Below are 25,170 nucleotides of genomic sequence, written 5' to 3'. Positions count from 1 at the left end.
TGAAATTGTGCTTCGTGCAACATAATTCTGGGTGCATTTTAAAAACCATAAGTGCTAATGACTCCATTCCTTTTTGTGGTTGTAGGGGCTGTTGATTGGAGTACTCTGAAACAAATCTGATCTCTCTAGTACATTCAGAAGCCAAGTTATAAGCCCACAAATGTGTAACTGGACTACTTCTTTAAATTGACACCAGTTCCGGTGACCTCTGGGACATGGTTTGACCCCCTTAGGAAAGTGCTATCATCATGAAACATTCAGATCACTTACAACTCAATAGATTCTACCTTCCTGTAACGTTTCAGCCTGATTGGACCTTGTTTTCACACAAATGAACCCAGAATGATGTGAAATTGTGCTTCGTGCATCATAATTATGGGTGCCATTTAAAAACCATAAGTGCTAATGACTCCATTCCTTTTTGTGGTTGTAGGGGCTGTTGATTGGAGTACACTAAAACAAACCTGATCTCTCTAGGACATTCAGAAGCCAAGTTATAAGCCCACAAATGTGTAACTGGACTACTTATTTAAATTGATACCAGATCCGGTGACCTCTGGGACATGGTTTGACCCCCTTAGGAAAGTCCTATCATCATGAAACGTTCAGATCACTTACAACTCAATAGATTTTACCTTCCTGTAACGTTTCAGCCTGATTGGACCTTGTTTTCACACAAATGAACCCAGAATGATGTGAAATTGTGCTTCGTGCAACATAATTCTGGGTGCAATTTAAAAACCATAAGTGCTAATGACTCCATTCCTTTTTGTGGTTTTAGGGGCTGTTGATTGGAGTACTCTGAAACAAATCTGATCTCTCTAGTACATTCAGAAGCCAAGTTATAAGCCCACAAATGTGTAACTGGACTACTTCTTTAAATTGACACCAGATCCGGTGACCTCTGGGACATGGTTTGACCCCCTTAGGAAAGTGCTATCATCATGAAACATTCAGATCACTTACAACTCAATAGATTCTACCTTCCTGTAACGTTTCAGCCTGATTGGACCTTGTTTTCACACAAATGAACCCAGAATGATGTGAAATTGTGCTTCGTGCAACATAGTTCTGGGTGCCATTTAAAAACCATAAGTGCTAATGACTCCATTCCTTTTTGTGGTTGTAGGGGCTGTTGATTGGAGTACACTAAAACAAACCTGATCTCTCTAGGACATTCAGAAGCCAAGTTATAAGCCCACAAATGTGTAACTGGACTACTTCTTTAAATTGACACCAGATCGGGTGACCTTTGGGACATGGTTTGACCCCCTTAGGAAAGGGCTATCATCATGAAACATTTAGATCACTTACAACTCAATAGATTCTACCTTCCTGTAACGTTTCAGCCTGATTGGACCTTGTTTTCACACAAATGAACCCAGAATGATGTGAAATTGTGCTTCGTGCAACATAATTCTGGGTGCCATTTACAAACCATAAGTGCTAATGACTCCATTCCTTTTTGTGGTTGTAGGGGCTGTTGATTGGAGTACTCTAAAACAAACCTGACCTCTCTAGGATATTCAGAAGCAAAGTTATGAGCCCACAAAGGTGTAACTGGACTACTTCTTTAAAGTGACACCAGGCCCGGTGACCTTTGGGACATGGTTTGACCCCCTATAGGAATGTGTGATCATCATGAAACGTTCAGATCACTTACAACTCAATAGATTCTACCTTCTTGTAACGTTTCAGCCTGATTGGACCTTGTTTTCACTCAAATGGACCCAGAATGATGTAAAATTGTGCTTCGTGCAACATAATTCTGGGTGCCATTTACAAACCATAAGTGCTAATGACTCCATTCCTTTTTGTGGTTGTAGGGGCTGTTGATTGGAGCACATTAAAACAAACCTGACCTCTCTAGGACATTCAGAAGCCAAGTTATAAGCCCACAAAGGTGTAACTGGACTACTTCTTTAAAGTGACACCAGGCCCGGTGACCTTTGCGACATGGTTTGACCCCCTATAGGAATGTGCGATCATCATGAAACGTTCAGATCACTTACAACTCAATAGATTCTACCTTCTTGTAACGTTTCAGCCTGATTGGACCTTGTTTTCACTCAAATGGACCCAGAATGATGTGAAATTGTGCTTCGTGTAACATATTTCTGGGTGCCATTTACAAACCATAAGTGCTAATGACTCCATTCCTTTTTGTGGTTGTAGGGGCTGTTGATTGGAGTACACTAAAAAAAACTTGATCTCTCTAGGACATTCAGAAGCCAAGTTATAAGCCCACAAATGTGTAACTGGACTACTTCTTTAAATTGACACCCGATCCGGTGACCTTTGGGACATGGTTTGACCCCCTTAGGAAAGTGCTGTCATCATGAAACGTTCAGATCACTTACAACTCAATAGATTCTACCTTCCTGTAACGTTTCAGCCTGATTGGACCTTGTTTTCACACAAATGAACCCAGAATGATGTGAAATTGTGCTTCGTGCAACATACTTCTGGGTGCCATTTACAAACCATAAGTGCTAATGACTACATTCCTTTTTGTGGTTGTAGGGGCTGTTGATTGGAGTACTCTGAAACAAACCTGATCTCTCTAGGACATTCAGAAGCCAAGTTATAAGCCCACAAATGTGTAACTGGACTACTTATTTTAATTGATACCAGATCCGGTGACCTCTGGGACATGGTTTGACCCCCTTAGGAAAGTCCTATCATCATGAAACGTTCAGATCACTTACAACTCAATAGATTTTACCTTCCTGTAACGTTTCAGCCTGATTGGACCTTGTTTTCACACAAATGAACCCAGAATGATGTGAAATTGTGCTTCGTGCAACATAATTCTGGGTGCATTTTAAAAACCATAAGTGCTAATGACTCCATTCCTTTTTGTGGTTGTAGGGGCTGTTGATTGGAGTACTCTGAAACAAATCTGATCTCTCTAGTACATTCAGAAGCCAAGTTATAAGCCCACAAATGTGTAACTGGACTACTTCTTTAAATTGACACCAGTTCCGGTGACCTCTGGGACATGGTTTGACCCCCTTAGGAAAGTGCTATCATCATGAAACATTCAGATCACTTACAACTCAATAGATTCTACCTTCCTGTAACGTTTCAGCCTGATTGGACCTTGTTTTCACACAAATGAACCCAGAATGATGTGAAATTGTGCTTCGTGCAACATAATTCTGGGTGCCATTTAAAAACCATAAGTGCTAATGACTCCATTCCTTTTTGTGGTTGTAGGGGCTGTTGATTGGAGTACACTAAAACAAACCTGATCTCTCTAGGACATTCAGAAGCCAAGTTATAAGCCCACAAATGTGTAACTGGACTACTTATTTAAATTGATACCAGATCCGGTGACCTCTGGGACATGGTTTGACCCCCGTAGGAAATTCCTATCATCATGAAACGTTCAGATCACTTACAACTCAATAGATTTTACCTTCCTGTAACGTTTCAGCCTGATTGGACCTTGTTTTCACACAAATGAACCCAGAATGATGTGAAATTGTGCTTCGTGCAACATAATTCTGGGTGCAATTTAAAAACCATAAGTGCTAATGACTCCATTCCTTTTTGTGGTTGTAGGGGCTGTTGTTTGGAGTACTCTGAAACAAATCTGATCTCTCTAGTACATTCAGAAGCCAAGTTATAAGCCCACAAATGTGTAACTGGACTACTTCTTTAAATTGACACCAGATCCGGTGACCTCTGGGACATGGTTTGACCCCCTTAGGAAAGTGCTATCATCATGAAACATTCAGATCACTTACAACTCAATAGATTCTACCTTCCTGTAACGTTTCAGCCTGATTGGACCTTGTTTTCACACAAATGAACCCAGAATGATGTGAAATTGTGCTTCGTGCAACATAATTCTGGGTGCCATTTAAAAACCATAAGTGCTAATGACTCCATTCCTTTTTGTGGTTGTAGGGGCTGTTGATTGGAGTACACTAAAACAAACCTGATCTCTCTAGGACATTCAGAAGCCAAGTTATAAGCCCACAAATGTGTAACTGGACTACTTCTTTAAATTGACACCAGATCGGGTGACCTTTGGGACATGGTTTGACCCCCTTAGGAAAGGGCTATCATCATGAAACATTTAGATCACTTACAACTCAATAGATTCTACCTTCATGTAACGTTTCAGCCTGATTGGACCTTGTTTTCACACAAATGGACCCAGAATGATGTGAAATTGTGCTTCGTGCAACATAATTCTGGGTGCCATTTACAAACCATAAGTGCTAATGACTCCATTCCTTTTTGTGGTTGTAGGGGCTGTTGATTGGAGTACTCTAAAACAAACCTGACCTCTCTAGGATATTCAGAAGCAAAGTTATGAGCCCACAAAGGTGTAACTGGACTACTTCTTTAAAGAGCAAGTAACGTCTAAATTAACTTTTTTTTTGCTGATGAACTGTATAAATGAGTGTCTAATAGTGTTTTAAATGTGTGTATTAATTATTTTAGCATTTTGGTGCATTTTCTTTAAAAATTAAAAATTCTGCCTAAATACCACAGTATAGCTCCACCTTCAGCTTAAAACATAGAATTTGACTCTTTTTGAATACATTTTAGCCAATGGCTAAAGAGTAAGATACTACGTAAACCAGTAGAGTACTACGTAGCAGCTCTGTGTCAACGTTATAAAAGCATCGGGAGTCTCGGCCACGCCTTGTGGCGAGTTGGGAGTTGGATTTGCAAGCGAATGTAGGAGGTTAGCCGTAGTTCAGCATTAGCATATAGCATTAGCATATCCTAGTCTTTAGCATAGCTTTTAGTGTTATACATACTTATTTAGTGTTAGCTTGGCTGTTGGATATTGTACTTTAGTTACTGTTTGGCTGTTAGTGTAATTAGGAAAGTAGTTCAGGTTTAGTGCTCCATATCGTGTTAGCATGGTGAGATGGTGTAGTGTAGTATGGTTGCGGAGCTCTGTCGGGTTGCACTCCTTTCCGCTGGACTTAGAAATTAGGTGCCAGTGGTTGCGTGTCTGGAAAAGATTCAGCTCCCGCCTGGTGCTGTAGTTTGCAATCAGCATTTTACCCGCGATTCTTCACGTCTCCGTTCCAAGAGGGAGGCTGTGCCCACCGTGGCTCTTCCGCGATTTAGATACAGCCCACCGACTCTGCTCCCCCACCATGACGGGCTACAGTCTGAGGTGAGTGAGCTAAATAAAAGTTTTAACATCTTCTAAAGACAATTCCCTTCCTAAATGCAAAGTTTGAGAGACGTGGTTCACTCCATTTAGCTAATATCAGCCTGCACTGCCTTCGGGCTGATTTGTCAAGTTCACAAAATGTGGAACGGGATGTAAGGTTAGAATCAGCGGCGAATCGGAACATATCTCGAAGCCCTGGCCGACAAAACGGTCCACATGACTGTCAGGCTCAGAGAAAATTCGGGTTGTTTTTGTGTCAGTCGGTAATTGTACAACAGTGACTCTAACTAATGCAGCACTAGTTGACAGACAGCATTACAGCGTGAAATCCAGCAGCGTGACCCGGTTCCGTGAGGAATTCTGTTCAGGAGGTCACATTTCAGGCTCTCCACATCATATTTTACTGACTTTTACGTTATAATAACATCACACACTAGGAATGTTATAAAGCGCCTATATGGGTCAGTTTCTTTTGTATTTTATCTGACTTTATAAACATCAATGTGCTTCTATTTTTTTTTTCAGGCTAAATCTACCCAAGACATTGGCTGTCAGACTGATTTAGTAATCTGCAAGAATGCACTTGTCCAGGCTGACGTGGTGTTACCCGTAGCAAAGGTGAATTATTTTTAATAATCTTCTATTTAAACATTTTATTACCTTCTAGTTTTAATTTGTTTTACAGATTGTTAAACGTGATTGTATGCTCTTTTAAACGTTTATAAATGTGCTGCTTCTTTGTTTTTATAGAGCTCACAGCCGCAATGTGTCTTGTGACACAGGGACCATGACGGAAATTCATCTTCCAGAAGGTCCCAGAGCAGCATCCACACCTCCTGAAAAGGCCAAGATGTGAGGTGTCTGCTGTTGATTCCAGCTTCCACCTCAGTGACAGTGCAAGCTCAGTGAACTGTTCAAGGTAAAAAAAAATTAAAACATTTCTGAATTTTTAAGACATTAACAATTAAATAAGTATGTGATTACATCATGACATCATGAAGGTGTCACGATCTGCCCCTACCCGCCTGACTGTGTTCCTCTCCTGCCATGATTACCCTTATTGTTCTCACCTGTCCCTCGTTTACCTGCCCATGTTTCCCTAATTAGCCCTCTGTATTTAAACCACCTGTTTTGCCCCTGTCCTTTGTCAGTTCATTGCTGTTGCTGTCTGCTGGTGTTCCTGTTCATCCCATACTGCCATTAAACCATTTTTACTTTTTCTGAAGCCTGCATTTTTACCTCCTGCTCAGCTCAACCACACATGGTCCATCATCTCCACCTCCTACATCGTGACAGAAGGAGGCTACTGATTCTGGCCCTGTGACACTTGGTGGTGACGTGTGAGCTGATTCACCTGGTAAATAATTTATACTTTAAATATTTTGTTTTTGCTATCAAAAGTAAATTAACTAATAACCTGCATTATTGCAGGACACTCAGCAAAATATGGACTCTACACCATGAGGCAGGCACACATTAATACTCTATAAGAGCACATAAGGTGAGCAACACCACATATTATTTTATTACTATACACTGTCCTGGATTTGTTTTCTTTCTGCATGATTTGTTTTCTTTCTGCATCTCATCATTAGCCTGGCTGATCACCTGATGACTCCTGTCATCTGGTTATGACAGCATGAGGACGTCCTCACACACCTGTAACCTATCAGCTCATCTGGCAGAATAGAGAGAGAAGAGACAAAACCACATCTCCTGTTCCTGGAAAGCCTTCAGCCATCCTTCCATGACTGAGAACCTCCATCAGCTCTGTCTCCTGTCTGCCTACAATTATTATAATAAATATTGTGTTTGACAAGTTTTTTGTGCTGCCATATATCTCATTTAGATTCCAGTTTTGATATTTTAATGGTTAATTATAAATTACATTAATTGATTATCACATTGTCGCATGTTTAATTGTCTATTGTGATGAATTAAACTAGCACCTCACTGTTAAAAGCTCGTTTTAATTTCAAGCATGTTTAAGTATTTATGGACATGAACAAAAACAGGAAATATATAAATTGATATTTAATAACAAATAAGGGGGGAAAGAGTCATTGAAAGGCACATTCTTCTGGAAGCTCCTGATCCTGACGACACCAGCAGGAGAGCAGCTGCAGACACCAGAGGACCACCTGCAACCAAGAGCAAATAGTATCGGTAAATAATGAAATCAGGGCAGTTTTAGTGGGCTGAACACATTACAGAATAATTTTCTCATGGGGTAGTTTCATAACTATGCAGCAGACTGTAACTTGAGCCCAGAGGTGCTATCCAGCACGTTTCAGTGGTTTTCATGCTTTTAACAGGTTGGATTAGCTGTTAAGCAGCTCAGCTATTTGTTGCTGATTAAAGCCAGGTGTGTTGACGCAGATAAACCTCTAACATATGCTGAATATTAGGGCCGTGGAGACAAACCCTGCAGCTAATCTGATGCTATGGCTAACGGCTACTTACATTCAGAGATGGTTCTGTTGGGTCGGTTCCTGTAGTTTCAGGCAACTCACAAGCTCAAAACAATAAGGCTCAGGTCCGCTTGTCTCCTCCAAATAGACTTGGTCCCTTTCTTCTCGAGTGTCTGTGTAAGGAGGGGGAGAAACGGACTCCACTTCTAATGACTGCTCAGAGTGAAGGGAGCTAGCTTCGTCTAGTTAGCCATCGTTTCGTCACTGCCGTGGCTCCGCCCTCTCGGTCCTCCAGGCAACGCCTACTAATGTTGCAGTTTTTAAAATTGATACGTGGGTGGAGTAAGACTCTGAGGGGGGAGTGACAACTTCTTTAAAGTGACACCAGGCCCGGTGACCTTTGGGACATGGTTTGACCCCCTATAGGAATGTGCGATCATCATGAAATGTTCAGATCACTTACAACTCAATAGATTCTACCTTCTTGTAACGTTTCAGCCTGATTGGACCTTGTTTTCACTCAAATGGACCCAGAATGATGTGAAATTGTGCTTCGTGCAACATAATTCTGGGAGCCATTTACAAACCATAAGTGCTAATGACTCCATTCCTTTTTGTGGTTGTAGGGGCTGTTGATTGGAGTACACTAAAACAAACTTGATCTCTGTAGGACATTCAGAAGCCAAGTTATAAGCCCACAAATGTGTAACTGGACTACTTCTTTAAATTGACACCAGATCCGGTGACCTTTGGGACATGGTTTGACCCCCTTAGGAAAGTGCTGTCATCATGAAACGATCAGATCACTTACAACTCAATAGATTCTACCTTCCTGTAACGTTTCAGCCTGATTGGACCTTGTTTTCACACAAATGAACCCAGAATGATGTGAAATTGTGCTTCGTGCAACATACTTCTGGGTGCCATTTACAAACCATAAGTGCTAATGACTCCATTCCTTTTTGTGGTTGTAGGGGCTGTTGATTGGAGTACTCTGAAACAAACCTGCTCTCTCTAGGACATTCAGAAGCCAAGTTATAAGCCCACAAATGTGTAACTGGACTACTTCTTTAAAGTGACACCAGGCCCGGTGACCTTTGGGACATGGTTTGACCCCCTATAGGAATGTGCGATCATCATGAAACGTTCAGATCACTTACAACTCAATAGATTCTACCTTCTAGTAACGTTTCAGCCTGATTGGACCTTGTTTTCACACAAATGGACCCAGAATGATGTGAAATTGTGCTTCGTGCAACATAATTCTGGGTGCCATTTACAAACCATAAGTGCTAATGACTCCATTCCTTTTTGTGGTTGTAGGGGCTGTTCATTGGAGCACACTAAAACAAACCTGACCTCTCTAGGACATTCAGAAGCCAAGTTATAAGCCCACAAAGGTGTAACTGGACTACTTCTTTAAAGTGACACCAGGCCCGGTGACCTTTGCGACATGGTTTCACCCCCTATAGGAATGTGCGATCATCATGAAATGTTCAGATCACTTACAACTCAATAGATTCTACCTTCTTGTAACGTTTCAGCCTGATTGGACCTTGTTTTCACTCAAATGGACCCAGAATGATGTGAAATTGTGCTTCGTGCAACATAATTCTGGGTGCCATTTACAAACCATAAGTGCTAATGACTCCATTCCTTTTTGTGGTTGTAGGGGCTGTTGATTGGAGTACACTAAAACAAACTTGATCTCTCTAGGACATTCAGAAGCCAAGTTATAAGCCCACAAATGTGTAACTGGACTACTTCTTTAAATTGATACCAGATCCGGTGACCTCTGGGACATGGTTTGACCCCCTTAGGAAAGTCCTATCATCATGAAACGTTCAGATCACTTACAACTCAATAGATTCTACCTTCCTGTAACGTTTCAGCCTGATTGGACCTTGTTTTCACACAAATGAACCCAGAATGATGTGAAATTGTGCTTTGTGCAACATACTTCTGGGTGCCATTTACAAACATTCCTTCTTGTGGTTGTAGGGGCTGTTGATTGGAGTACTCTAAAACAAACCTGACCTCTCTAGGACATTCAGAAGCCAAGTTATAAGCCCACAAATGTGTAACTGGACTACTTCTTTAAATTGACACCAGATCGGGTGACCTTTGGGACATGGTTTGACCCCCTTAGGAAAGGGCTATCATCATGAAACATTTAGATCACTTACAACTCAATAGATTCTACCTTCTTGTAACGTTTCAGCCTGATTGGACCTTGTTTTCACACAAATGGACCCAGAATGATGTGAAATTGTGCTTCGTGCAACATAATTCTGGGTGCCATTTACAAACCATAAGTGCTAATGACTCCATTCCTTCTTGTGGTTGTAGGGGCTGTTGATTGGAGTACTCTAAAACAAACCTGACCTCTCTAGGATATTCAGAAGCAAAGTTATGAGCCCACAAAGGTGTAACTGGACTACTTCTTTAAAGAGCAAGTAACGTCTAAATGAACTTTTTTTTTTTGCTGATGAACTGTATAAATGAGTGTCTAATAGTGTTTTAAATGTGTGTATTAATTATTTTAGCATTTTGGTGCATTTTCTTTAAAAATTAAAAATTCTGCCTAAATACCACAGTATAGCTCCACCTTCAGCTTAAAACATAGAATTTGACTCTTTTTGAATACATTTTAGCCAATGGCTAAAGAGTAAGATACTACGTAAACCAGTAGAGTACTACGTAGCAGCTCTGTGTCAACGTTATAAAAGCATCGGGAGTCTCGGCCACGCCTTGTGGCGAGTTGGGAGTTGGATTTTTAAGCGAATGTAGGAGGTTAGCCGTAGTTCAGCATTAGCATATAGCATTAGCATATCCTAGTCTTTAGCATAGCTTTTAGTGTTATACATACTTATTTAGTGTTAGCTTGGCTGTTGGATATTGTACTTTAGTTACTGTTTGGCTGTTAGTGTAATTAGGAAAGTAGTTCAGGTTTAGTGCTCCATATCGTGTTAGCATGGTGAGATGGTGTAGTGTAGTATGGTTGCGGAGCTCTGTCGGGTTGCACTCCTTTCCGCTGGACTTAGAAATTAGGTGCCAGTGGTTGCGTGTCTGGAAAAGATTCAGCTCCCGCCTGGTGCTGTAGTTTGCAACCAGCATTTTACCCGCGATTCTTCACGTCTCCGTTCCAAGAGGGAGGCTGTGCCCACCGTGGCTCTTCCGCGATTTAGATACAGCCCACCGACTCTGCTCCCCCACCATGACGGGCTACAGTCTGAGGTGAGTGAGCTAAATAAAAGTTTTAACATCTTCTAAAGACAATTCCCTTCCTAAATGCAAAGTTTGAGAGACGTGGTTCACTCCATTTAGCTAATATCAGCCTGCACTGCCTTCGGGCTGATTTGTCAAGTTCACAAAATGTGGAACGGGATGTAAGGTTAGAATCAGCGGCGAATCGGAACATATCTCGAAGCCCTGGCCGACAAAACGGTCCACATGACTGTCAGGCTCAGAGAAAATTCGGGTTGTTTATGTGTCAGTCGGTAATTGTACAACAGTGACTCTAACTAATGCAGCACTAGTTGACAGACAGCATTACAGCGTGAAATCCAGCAGCGTGACCCGGTTCCGTGAGGAATTCTGTTCAGGAGGTCACATTTCAGGCTCTCCACATCATATTTTACTGACTTTTACGTTATAATAACATCACACACTAGGAATGTTATAAAGCGCCTATATGGGTCAGTTTCTTTTGTATTTTATCTGACTTTATAAACATCAATGTGCTTCTATTTTTTTTTCAGGCTAAATCTACCCAAGACATTGGCTGTCAGACTGATTTAGTAATCTGCAAGAATGCACTTGTCCAGGCTGACGTGGTGTTACCCGTAGCAAAGGTGAATTATTTTTAATAATCTTCTATGTAAACATTTTATTACCTTCTAGTTTTAATTTGTTTTACAGATTGTTACACGTGATTTTATGCTCTTTTAAACGTTTATAAATGTGCTGCTTCTTTGTTTTTATAGAGCTCACAGCCGCAGTGTGTCTTGTGACACAGGGACCATGACGGAAATTCATCTTCCAGAAGGTCCCAGAGCAGCATCCACACCTCCTGAAAAGGCCAAGATGTGAGGTGTCTGCTGTTGATTCCAGCTTCCACCTCAGTGACAGTGCAAGCTCAGTGAACTGTTCAAGGTAAAAAAAAATTAAAACATTTCTGAATTTTTAAGACATTAACAATTAAATAAGTATGTGATTACATCATGACATCATGAAGGTGTCACGATCTGCCCCTACCCGCCTGACTGTGTTCCTCTCCTGCCATGATTACCCTTATTGTTCTCACCTGTCCCTCGTTTACCTGCCCATGTTTCCCTAATTAGCCCTCTGTATTTAAACCACCTGTTTTGCCCCTGTCCTTTGTCAGTTCATTGCTGTTGCTGTCTGCTGGTGTTCCTGTTCATCCCATACTGCCATTAAACCATTTTTACTTTTTCTGAAGCCTGCATTTTTACCTCCTGCTCAGCTCAACCACACATGGTCCATCATCTCCACCTCCTACATCGTGACAGAAGGAGGCTACTGATTCTGGCCCTGTGACACTTGGTGGTGACGTGTGAGCTGATTCACCTGGTAAATAACTTATACTTTAAATATTTTGTTTTTGCTATCAAAAGTAAATGAACTAATAACCTGCATTATTGCAGGACACTCAGCAAAATATGGACTCTACACCATGAGGCAGGCACACGTTAATACTCTATAAGAGCACATAAGGTGAGCAACACCACATATTATTTTATTACTATACACTGTCCTGGATTTGTTTTCTTTCTGCATGATTTGTTTTCTTTCTGCATCTCATCATTAGCCTGGCTGATCACCTGATGACTCCTGTCATCTGGTTATGACAGCATGAGGACGTCCTCACACACCTGTAACCTATCAGCTCATCTGGCAGAATAGAGAGAGAAGAGACAAAACCACATCTCCTGTTCCTGGAAAGCCTTCAGCCATCCTTCCATGACTGAGAACCTCCATCAGCTCTGTCTCCTGTCTGCCTACAATTATTATAATAAATATTGTGTTTGACAAGTTTTTTGTGCTGCCATATATCTCATTTAGATTCCAGTTTTGATATTTTAATGGTTAATTATAAATTACATTAATTGATTATCACATTGTCGCATGTTTAATTGTCTATTGTGATGAATTAAACTAGCACCTCACTGTTAAAAGCTCGTTTTAATTTCAAGCATGTTTAAGTATTTATGGACATGAACAAAAACAGGAAATATATAAATTGATATTTAATAACAAATAAGGGGGGAAAGAGTCATTGAAAGGCACGTTCTTCTGGAAGCTCCTGATCCTGACGACACCAGCAGGAGACCAGCTGCAGACACCAGAGGACCACCTGCAACCAAGAGCAACTAGTATCGATAAATAATGAAATCAGGGCAGTTTTAGTGGGCTGAACACATTACAGAATAATTTTCTCATGGGGTAGTTTCATAACTATGCAGCAGACTGTAACTTGAGCCCAGAGGTGCTATCCAGCACGTTTCAGTGGTTTTCATGCTTTTAACAGGTTGGATTAGCTGTTAAGCAGCTCAGCTATTTGTTGCTGATTAAAGCCAGGTGTGTTGACGCAGATAAACCTCTAACATATGCTGAATATTAGGGCCGTGGAGACAAACCCTGCAGCTAATCTGATGCTATGGCTAACGGCTACTTACATTCAGAGATGGATCTGTTGGGTCGGTTCCTGTAGTTTCAGGCAACTCACAAGCTCAAAACAATAAGGCTCAGGTCCGCTTGTCTCCTCCAAATAGACTTGGTCCCTTTCTTCTCGAGTGTCTGTGTAAGGAGGGGGAGAAACGGACTCCACTTCTAATGACTGCTCAGAGTGAAGGGAGCTAGCTTCGTCTAGTTAGCCATCGTTTCGTCACTGCCGTGGCTCCGCCCTCTCGGTCCTCCAGGCAACGCCTACTAATGTTGCAGTTTTTAAAATTGATACGTGGGTGGAGTAAGACTCTGAGGGGGGAGTGACAACTTCTTTAAAGTGACACCAGGCCCGGTGACCTTTGGGACATGGTTTGACCCCCTATAGGAATGTGCGATCATCATGAAATGTTCAGATCACTTACAACTCAATAGATTCTACCTTCTTGTAACGTTTCAGCCTGATTGGACCTTGTTTTCACTCAAATGGACCCAGAATGATGTGAAATTGTGCTTCGTGCAACATAATTCTGGGAGCCATTTACAAACCATAAGTGCTAATGACTCCATTCCTTTTTGTGGTTGTAGGGGCTGTTGATTGGAGTACACTAAAACAAACTTGATCTCTCTAGGACATTCAGAAGCCAAGTTATAAGCCCACAAATGTGTAACTGGACTACTTCTTTAAATTGACACCAGATCGGGTGACCTTTGGGACATGGTTTGACCCCCTTAGGAAAGTGCTGTCATCATGAAACGATCAGATCACTTACAACTTAATAGATTCTACTGTTGAGGGTCTGACCTCATGAGGAAATTACTATGCAGTGATTTTCTCCAAAATGACTGTGCTTAAATTGCTCTGAAAAGCAAATAATCACATCAGCGCCAAGAAACTTCATTTCCCATGATGCTTTGCACACGGAAGCATTGTGATGACGTCACCGCCTAATACCAGAAACACGATCTGCGGGAGGCGGGAGCTTGGAGCTTTCCCGCGACTTCAAAGACTATAAATCATGAATGAGACAAAGAAACCTCGTTCTTTTGCCCAGGATACCTGGCGGTGAGGACACGCTTGTCGAACGCTCCGACTTCTTTGAGCACGCGGAAGCTCTAAGAGCCAAGTTGAGCCCACGGGACCGCTGATCTGCTCGTTTCTGCTCCCCTCCAGCTGATGTTTGAGGACACAGAACTGCGGAGGGAAACAACAACTCCATCCAGCTCTCAGAAACGCTGTAAGTTATAACTCAGCACAGAAAGAAACTTTGCTGTCTCTGTCCAGCCCGTGGAGAAACACTCGTGAACGCCAAACAACGGAGAAAGCATCAAACCGACGGATGACGCCGGAAACTGCGGAGAAAAACGGAGAACCGTCAAGTCATAACAGCGGGGGACGCCTTGCTGCTTTGGTGATCAGGAAACTCATTTTTTTCTCTCCTTTTCTTCTCCCGTTTCCTCTATAGTCTCAAATAAGCAATAAACCGCGTCTATTGCTTAAAAAGTAGCTTCGTGTTTTCCTCTTTCGTCCCAAACACGTCCGTCGGGTCATTTTGAAGAATAAACTGCTTATTGATCATTGTTTGGTATCTTAAAATGGTTTCTGTCATGGCCAGGCTGAAACTAAAAGATATTAATTTGTGATTAATCTTTTGTGTTGTTTCATGATCTTTTGAAATGTTTTGAGTGATTTAAGGTTAAGTTACTACTGATTCTAAGTGCTTTGGAAGTTAAAGTGCAAGTTGCCACCCACACTTTAGCCAGACAAAGGGGTCAGCCATCTTGTATTCAAGACTCCATTTTGAATCCATACACACACACGCACACACACACACACACACACACACACATACACACTACTCCTTTGTGAGAACAAAGGACCCCATTCATACATCCTCCATCACATGCAAACACATCCATCTTCAATCATATCACACGGTTATTATTCATCTATTCCACTGTTTATTCATTTGACAAATTGTTAATTAAATGTTATAAAATTCAGATTTTTGTGTCCAGTAGCTTTGTTGTGTCGAAGAGAAGTCTCTGCTCCAAGGATTCTACGAACTTCAAGAAAGACTGATAAGAGTTTTGGATTCAATTTTTCCCCGGAAAAAGGGGAATGGTGCCCCGTATATCTAAGAATATCTTAATTAATTAATAAATCAGTAAATATTCCCATATTTACAGAATTTATTGAAGAATCCAAAAGTAAGTTGAAGCTTACGAATTGTTCGCTCCTAATAACCCCAACATTTTATTGGTGCGGCCGTGTGAAGCTTGGATACACAGAGACTTTCTATCCGGCACAAACAAACAAATAAATCCAAAGAGCTTGAATTAAAAATAATCCGTTGTTCAGCCTTGAACCAGCAACAGAGTGGTGCTGATTTCGCTGAGCAGGAAGCTGCATCGAACTCTCACCAGTAACTCAGTGCTTCTTTAAAGGTGCAACGTGTAAATTAATTCTGGTTAACCTTTTAGGTTAAAATTCAGCTTTTCCTTAAAGGTGCAACGTGTAATTAATTCTGGCTAACCTTTTAGGTTAAAATTCAGTTTTTCCTTAAAGGTGCAACGTGTAATTAATTCTGGCTAACCTTTTAGGTTAAAATTCAGTTCCTCATTAAAGGTGCAGCGTGTAAGTAATTCTGACTAACCCTTTTAGGCTAAAATTAACTGCTAATTTAGCGACTTTAACTCACAGTGGCTATTGTAACTAACTGAAACCTTCACTCAAAGACTGATAACACCTTGTTTGCTAATATTCTGAAGGAATAACTAGCATATTTAACACTGCAAGTGTTGTAAGACGTTGCTACGGCAACGCACCAGCTTTTGCTAAAATACTGAAAGGAATAGTATTTTAAGCATCAGTCACGGCATTCCGTGCAATCTTAAAACGCTAAAACCTGTGCGCACAAAGGTTAATTTAGTGTTTTTCTGCTACAAAGCTAGCCGTTGCTGCCAAAGGTGCAGCCTTGAGCTATCTGCAGAAGCTCTACTAGGCTATTTTTGGTTCGGTTGTTAAAATGGAGGGACAGAGTAGTGAACTGACCAACTCCCAGCAACCAGGTGGCGCTGCGGCCCACGACTATGAACCTGGCCTACTTTCTGGACAAATATTGTCCAAACTGGTCGCGGTTGCTCGAGAACCCGACTACCCTTCTAGGGATTTCACTGAAGAACAGCGTAGCGACGAGCTAGAAGCTGTAATTGATCAAATAGAAAACCCGGATGGTACAAAACCAATCCAGGTTCACTTAGCTAAGTTAGCCTTGATCCTCTATCAGAGAGAACTCCAACATGATCGAGAGATCATGAACCTCCAGAGTATGCTAGCTGAAAAACAGCGAAATGGAAGGCTGATCGAGGAAGACGACACCCGCACCGATTCTGGGGAAGATGGGGAGGAGACCCCGCCCCCCTCTGCTGATGACAACAGACAGTGGGAAGGGGGGAAACACCAGGACTCTCTGGACGGACGCACGCCGCAGGGGAGAGATGAAGCTCATCTGTTCCAACCTTCGGCCCCGTTCCCTACACACACTATAGGGCATTCAGGACCACCTAGGGGCCGAGAGCAGTTCACCCTCGAATCCCAGGTTGGACCCTCATCTTCACGGCCTTCTCAATCAGTGAGAAGTCGACCAGCTGAGCGGCACCTCTATTTAGACCGCTCCCCCAGTCCACGAAGGGTGCAAGGTGCCGGCTGGGGTTATGCACAAGCCCAAGCTGCACCTCAACCATCCACCCATCCTAGCTACTCCGGTATTCGGCATGCTGATAACCAGCTGCATGACCAAGCATCATACGCCAGTCCGTACCCGGACAGAGCGTATTACGCAGAAGCCCCAGTCGAAAGACGCAGGCTGCACTACGCAGACGTGCTCCGGGAGGAGGACCTCCCAAGACACCCACGTGACGTGCCAGCAGCCCGCCACAACATGCCGGACCCTGATTTGGGCCCCAGGAGTCAACATTGGGAGCCCAGAGCACACCAGCGATATCCAGCGCACTCTGAGACAGACCGTGGGTCAGAGTCAGAGGATGACGCGCCGTACCGTGAGTCAGGGCTCCGTGTACGTCAAATTGAATCGCTAGCTAAAGACATAGAACGCTTTGATCCTAACACCAATGAATCCAACGTTGACGATTATCTCAGGGAGATAGAACGTTGTCTGCTTGATCTTCCAGCACCCTCTTCAAGGGAAAAGCTCAAGCTAATTTGGAAAACCACATCTAGAACGGTGCACGGTTTCATGGAAACTCTACCACCTGACATTCGTGATCGGTACTCCTCGCTCTGCCGAGCGTTGAGAGATGAATACGCCACGTATGCAGACTCTGCGTCAGCTACAATGGGGGCCTTCTCCATCAAACACTGGAGAAACGAACCCCCCAGAGAGTATTATCGCAGACTCAAAAGTGCTTATTTCCAAGGTCGAAACGGCCCTGGGCTCGAGGAAGACCCTGCCTTCAGATCCCTGTTCATTCACAACCTGCACGAGTGTGTTCGATCCGAAGTCTCAATGTATTGTCGGATGAAAAAACTGACAACTCAGGAGATTAGGAGATATGCTCAACAGGCTTGGGAAGCCGGCGGAAAGCCCCAGAAGCCTGACGCACATCACCGCGTCATGCACCTAGCTCCCGACACCGAGCCGCGTTTGGAGCTCGAAGGCACAGAAGCTCCACCCACTAAGCCAAAATCTGCTAAACCTAGACCTGTTAAACAGCGAGAGCAGTCCCAATCTCCTCAACAGGGGAAGGGGGGTGCTGATTGGCCGCCTAGGTCTGGACAATCAGACAGGAAGTGGCCCAACCAAAACCAACGGCAGGCAGGTCGGAACAGTGGAAGGTTTAAGGAGCGCCGCCCACAGGTAGGTCCCGAACACAAGTCCGCAGGTGAGTACTTGACCAAAGCCGACCTCCAGGAGATGTTTCAGCAGTTCCTAGCTAAACAGAAGGAACAGCTGAGATCTGCAGATGAGACCCCTGCACCAAAGTCTGCTTCTAAGAAGCCAGACTCAGAGCCAACGTCCGCATGACTAGGCGTGGCTCAACCCCCCAGCGTGGCCAGGACTTACCTGATCAGTTGGGGAAACACTACTGGTAGACCACAGGAGTCTCCTGAAATCTACCCCCCAGAGAAACCAGTTACTAAATTTCTGAAGTTCCTTGGTGACTTAACAAACCATGATCATGCTCGCCGTTTGTACTGTAGCACCAATCTAGGTGGATGCATACAAGTTGATGCTCTGCTGGATACCGGCTCAGAAATCACCCTGATGTGCTCCACATTGTTCCATCGCGTGTCTGACACCATGCGGTCGCTCGGGAAACCAGTCCAGGTTGAACCTTGTGACCTGAAAATCACCAGCTACACCCAGACCCGGGAGTGTATCACTCACCGGGCGTGGCTGGATATCACCTTCCAAGACATGACTCTGGTTCACCCGTTTTATGTCTGCCAGCTAGACACTGAACCACTTCTCATTGGTCAGGACCTGCTTGAACGTCTAGCTCCCCTCATCGACTGCCAGAAGGGTCAACTGTGGGCCCAGGTGGAAACACCTAAGCCCTGGAACCCGGATAGCAGCCGACCATCCTCCATTCTTGAAGTCAGCCTAAGTGAGCCGCAAAACCCTTGTTCCAAGGTCATGCCCCTCCCTACAGCTCCCACAGACGATGTCCGCCTGCAAAGGCATGAAACCGCTCCTGGAACTCCGTTCCGCACACATTCATCTTTTCTCTGCTCGCTGAAGAACGTCAGCCTGCAGCCATATGCACCACACATAGTTGGTGGTCTTACCATCAACTGCACCCACATCTCAGATGCTCGCCTTGCTCTTTGGTCTGAAAAGTCAGCCATCAGCCAGCAGACGTTTGAACACCTGCGTCAGAAGGACCCCCTTCTGGTCAGTGTGACACGTAGCCATCGGCTCTTGTCACCTACTTGGCCGCAGAGGCTCCTGAAAGCGCCAGAGGTCTGCTCTCTGACTATCCAACTTGGAGCAAGACAGCTCACACATACATTCAGCATCATACCCCAGCTTGATCCACCTGCACTCATTGGAGCAGATCTGCTGGTTCGACTAGGTGCCCAGCTGGACACTTGCAATCAAGTCCTTTGGGCCCGGGCCACACCTTCCTCTGAGCCTCGCTCAGAAGGCCGTGAACACTTGCTGTCCGGACAGACCATTCCACAGGCCTGCCGTGCAGTGGTTGAGGCCAGCACGGTTCTGCCCCCACTGGTCAAAGGAGTGCCTGTTCGTCTAACTCTGATGAAGCATCAGAAGCTGCCAGGCACACAGGCCTTCTTCCAGCCATCACCACACTTCTTGGAGCTCAACTTAGCCGTCTGTGGCACGCCACTCTTGGAGCTGAACAATCGTTCTGCGTACTTGTTGGTCGAAAATCCGACCCGGAGTCCTATCCACATGCCGGCAGGAAAGCCCTTGGGCATGCTGATAGATAGCTCATTCCATGACTTCGAACTTTCAGTTCCCGTGATCGGACAACTTCCATTGTTCTTGAACGACAGACAGGTTGGTGCAGACACATTCAGTACTTTCCCTTCACAAATGATTACCATCAAGCGGCATGAAGCCCTTCCTAAGGAACCCATTTGCAGTGCAACCTTAGATACTGACAGCGGTCAGTGTCTAACGGTTTTTGCAATAAATACTCAACCCTCTGAGTCACCGGTTGAAAGCCCGGAACACCAGAGACCCTCCTCCTCTGAACCTTATGACGGCTTCGAGGCCGAAGTCAGCCAGCAGCTTGACAAAGCGGATGCGCTGGAGTCAGAGGAGCAGAGAGCAGCGCTTAGAAGCCTGTTCTATGAGTTTCAGTCCATCTTATCCAGGGACTCCCTGGACTGTGGACTCACAAACCTGCATACGGTTCGCATTCCAACGAACCCGAATGCCCCTCCTACTTTTGTACGTCAGTACAAGATTCCCCTCGCTGCTTATGAGTCGATCCAGGAGATCCTCGATCAGCTGAAGGAGAAAAACATCATCAGAGAGTGTAACTCCACTTACAACTCTCCCATCTGGCCGGTTCTGAAACCGACTGGGAAATGGCGTCTCACCATAGACTATCGCGCACTGAACAAACAAGTACCTCTCTCCAGGTGGCCTATGATCCATTTAGATCAGGAGCTAGCCAGAGTCAGAGATGCTCGTTTCTTCTCTACGGTTGACGTAGCCAACTGCTTCTGGACCATGAAGGTTGAGCCGGCGGACCAGTATAAACTGGCTTTCTCCTTTGGAAATCGCCAATATACTTGGAACCGCTGCCCCTTTGGCTACTCTAACTCACCTGCCGAGTTCAACATCTTCCTCCACAAAGCCATGTCAGATGCTGCTTCCAGAGGGAACCTCATATATGTCGATGACATCTTGATGAGGAGTCGAACCTTCGAGGAGCACCTGGCCGAACTCCGTCACGTGCTGCAACAGCTCGCTGACGCCGGAGCTAAATTGGCGATTCTCAAGGGACAGTGGTGTCGAACCAAAGTGGAGTATGTTGGACTGCTGGTTGGCCCTAATGGAGTCGAGCCCCAAGCGGGACGCATTAGAGCCATTCAGGACATCAAAGCCCCAGCTAATCTGACCGAACTCAGGAGCTTCCTCGGAGTCTGCAACTACTCCAGGCAGTTCATTGAGGAGTACGCTGAAATAGCGAGGCCCCTCACTGAGCTGCTTCAGAACGACACACCTTTCGTGTGGTACAGACCCCAAGAACTCTCCTTCCAGTTCCTAAAACAGAAGTTGGCGTCCGCACCCTGTCTGGCTTACCCAGACAAGGATAAAGAGTTCTACATAGAGGCTACTTTCTCCTCTCACTGCCTGAGCGCTGCTTTGAAGCAGAAACACGATCAGGACATGAGAGTTGTGGCATACGCCAGCAAGCCTCTGAGCAAGGTGGAACTCCAATTCTCAGACTGCGAGAGAGCTCTCCTCTCTACAGTCTGGGCCGTCGAACACTTTCGTAGTTACATCGGTGGACAGAAAGTGATCATTGAAACGTGTCATCAGCCCGTCACCTTCCTAAACAGCCAGCGACTTCGCGAAGGAAGAGTGTCAAACAGCCGCATTGCGACGTGGATGATGGTGCTCCAAGGATACAACATTGAGGTCAAGTATGGTCAGAACACCAAGCTAGCGCTAGGACAAGGGCTAGCAGGCTGCCAGCACTGTGACTCTGACTCCGTCATGGGCCCCCTGGACACACCTGCCGCAGTCTACCCAACCGCATCCAATCATCGCTACTTTGATGAGAATGTTTGCCAAGGGCTTCCGAAAGTTTACACTGATGGATGCTCCTACCTTCACGAAGGCCAGCTCCGTGCTGGGGTTGGAGTCGTTTGGGTGGACTGTGACACTAAGCAACCAAATCACTACCGGTTGGGCCAAAAGTCTAGTCAGTACGCCGAAATTGCTGCAGTGTTGATAACCCTCCAGCAGGCGGCAGCCTTGGACATCACTCAAATCGTCCTTTGCTCAGATTCAAACTACGCTAGACACAGCTTCATTTCTCACTTCCCCATGTGGAAGGAGAACCACATGAAAAACGCCAGGAACAGAGACGTGAAACACTCGGAGTTATTCCTAGCGTGTGATCTGCTCACCACTGAGAAAGGCATAATGGTCTACTGGAAAAAGGTCAAAGGTCACTCCAGGACCCTAGGTCCAGAGAAAGATGGTAATGACGAAGCTGACCGCCTTGCTAAGCTCGGTGCTGACCAGGGAACCTGCTGGGAATTCAAAGACGAGTGGCTTCCTCCCAAGGCCGTTCACGAGGTCTGTGCGATTACTCGTCGCCATGCTAAACAGGCAGACGAACCTCAGAACATTGGGGCACCCGTGTTTCTAGGCAGACAACCACATGACGCGGACCTAGTCACCATGCAGGAACAAGATCCTGACCTGAAGCTCATCCGCGAGCTTCTCCAAAAGGGCCCGATGTCTAAACAACCGTCACCACCTACTGGCGCAAGCCGAGATTTGGTAACCCTGCATCGTCAACTCGCGCATCTGAAACTACAAAACGATTTGTTAGTTTACATACGTGACGATCACAGCCCGCCGCGCTGGGTTGTTCCACTCGACCACAGAGGAGTGATGCTTGCCTACGCCCACGACACTCCGGTTGGAGGTCACCGCGGAACAAAAGCTACCCTCGCGTCACTGACAGAAGTAGCATATTGGCCATCGATGTCCAAGGATGTACAGAGCTATGTCCAAGGCTGCCTCATCTGTGCCCAGTTTCAACCCTCCCAGCCGCTTGCTAGAGCACCACTGCAACGCAGGGGAATAACCTTCCCTTGGTCCCACCTGCAGATCGACTGGGTTGGACCGGTTCCCAAATCGGCAAGAGGAAACAAATATATGCTAACTGTAACTTGCAGTTTCACAAAGTGGGTGGAATGCCTTCCAGCGCCAAACGATACAGCCGTCACAACCGCTGTACTGCTGATTAACCACGTTTTCAGTCGATGGGGACTTCCACTCTGCATTGACTCTGACCGGGGAACTCATTTCACATCCAGTGTAATGACGTCCCTGTTTGAACTTTTGGGAGTGGAAGTGAGATTCCACCTCCCCTATCACCCACAGTCATCCGGACAGGTCGAACGGATGAACCGCACGGTCGTCTCTATGCTCAAAAAGTACGTCTGCTCCACTGGGAAGGACTGGGACGTCAAGCTCCCTCTGGTCCTGATGGCCATACGGTCCACTCCACAGCGATCCACTGGGGTTACGCCCTTTGAGATGATGACCGGCAGACTGATGACTCTACCACTGCACCTCCTGTATCACCCAGAGGATGTCAGTGTTGCCACCGCCTATACCGCTCATCAGTATGTGGCAGACTTGAAAACACACCTCAGAGCTACGTTCGCGCACGCTCAGAAAAAACTGGAGACCAACGTAGAAGGCACTAAGGCCTACTACGACCAAAAGACAACCCCGGATTGTTGATCACACACTGCCGCATTCATACGCAACGTATCGTTGTCCGTTTGGACCCGTGGGACGTCTATCACAAACACGTGATACCGGCCCCTCCTCCTCACAAGTCCATTATTGGTACTGTTCAACATGCCAAGCGCACCACCGCTTACATGTTGGCACAACTTCAAAAATTTATAGTCACTGAAGATGACCTCGGAGAAAATAACCGCCCAAAAAGGTTTCTAGGTGGACTCATCGCTGCGGTGTCCGCGGTGGGTTCCCTCTTTTCAGTTGGACTTTCGGCGGCTAACACAATTAGTCTTAAGACTGTCCAACGACACATTGCCGAACTCCAGGATGAGATGCCAGAGATCCAGGGGAACCTCCTCCTCCTAGACCGCAAACAGGAAGCTCTTACTAAAACCTTACAGGGTACTCTTGTAACGGTCAACCTACATTCTGCTCTGATTAATGAATCTCTACGTGCAATCAAGACTTTGTCTGAAACCATACATCAGGATATTGTGTACACACGAGTGGTGAGAGATTTGATGCAGGACCTGCTCAGGGAAGTAAGTTCCACGCTGGACAGCTTGGTTGAAAGTCGTATTTCCCCGTACTTGGTACCACTGGACCTGCTCAAAGTTAGCTTGACAGCTGCTACCCCTCTACTGTGCACCTTTCACAAATCCACCTAGCGTACAGCCTAGGTAGTGCAATTCCCATTCACGTTGATGCAGAACATTAGAACTCGGTTTCCTGTTAAACGTTCCCATAATTGTGACACCTCACATCTATAGGTTTAAGTCGATGCTGAACATTGGTATTTGAAAGGACGGTAGGCATTTCCACTTTGAACTAGAAACCTGACACTCCATCACCTCAACCTCGAACAGCATGACTCAGAGATTGAGATCATGGACGCTTTCCAGGGTTATAACTTTGCCTTCGATTTAGAAATTGACCAACAATTACTGATTGAAGGAACCAAATTTGCTAAGTTCACACAAAACCCGCGTGAACTTACTTTGACGCCCAAGACGCTACATTGACACAGATTATACGACTTTAATCTGCACATTGGTCGCCCTGGGGATGGAATGGCTCATCACGGCCGTGATAGCTTATTCCGCCTACAGGCGTGTTAATAAACTCCAAGATAAGATGCACTTGCTCACCTACGGTGTGCCTCGTAACCGCGTTCGGGGAGACTCCAAGCGTGAATGTACCACACCTGTCTAAAGGGGGTGAGCAACATTTTCTTTGTTATTCTGTAAACCTAAGAGTAGTTCTCAATTTAGTCTACCTCACATATTTATCTGAGTGTTGCAGTATGTCACATTCTTTATTTTGAATACACACTGACTGTATGACCTAAGAATGTATTTTATGAGACCTCAAGGTTGCTATGAATTTTCTTGGATGTTATATGTTTTTTTTTTTTTTTTTTTTTTTTTTGGGTTTTCTGTATTTTTGTTTCTTACTTGGTCACATATTAACTAGTGGTTATGTGCCGGCCCAGCTCAGTCTGTCAATGACTCTGTCTGACGCACCAGCACATTGTAGTACCTCTTAGTTTTATGGTCCTTGTTTTAGCCCAAAGACTGTCCTGATCCACCCTTTGGACCAAAAAGGGGGGAATCTTGGGACCACATAGGTCAATGCGCGTTTGCGAACTATGGACCTCGTACATCACCGCGTGCTCCATAAACTGAACTGTATGGCCGGCGGTGAGATGCCTTTGTGTCCACTCGTGGAGTTAACCGCCCACCGACCTTCCTCCTTCTACACTACTACCTCTCGCATGGACGACATCATCATTGCGTACCACCTGCGTGAGTGGCTTCTTCTCGTTATGCGCGTTGGGGACTATCCCGTTTCCTATCCTCTTTGTGCCTGACCAGGATCAAAGACCAAAGGCGCCAGGATCCAAGACAAAGACCAAAGACAAAGGCGTCCA

The 25,170-nt window shown here is 44.9% G+C and overlaps 1 protein-coding gene and 1 long non-coding RNA gene across 2 annotated transcripts in view; both read left to right on the top strand.

Moving 5' to 3' along the window:
* The window catches only part of LOC139072149 (uncharacterized), a 496,796-nt gene that overhangs the window by 454,383 nt on the left and 17,243 nt on the right, over positions 1–25,170 (top strand). The window contains exon 2 of the mRNA XM_070555420.1: positions 15,694–17,891. Coding sequence (XP_070411521.1) covers positions 16,275–17,891 — 1,617 coding nt within the window. The 5' untranslated portion in view covers positions 15,694–16,274. The remainder of the gene's footprint in view (positions 1–15,693; positions 17,892–25,170) is intronic.
* On the top strand, positions 5,933–6,645 carry LOC139072334 (uncharacterized). The gene is made up of 3 exons (XR_011521853.1): positions 5,933–6,068; positions 6,449–6,506; positions 6,581–6,645. It is a non-coding gene; the product is annotated as an uncharacterized lncRNA (long non-coding RNA).

This window comes from Nothobranchius furzeri, chromosome 10, assembly GCF_043380555.1.
Source record: "Nothobranchius furzeri strain GRZ-AD chromosome 10, NfurGRZ-RIMD1, whole genome shotgun sequence".
Classification (NCBI taxonomy): Eukaryota; Metazoa; Chordata; class Actinopteri; order Cyprinodontiformes; family Nothobranchiidae; genus Nothobranchius; species Nothobranchius furzeri.
This window is presented reverse-complemented; position numbering and strand designations above follow the sequence as displayed.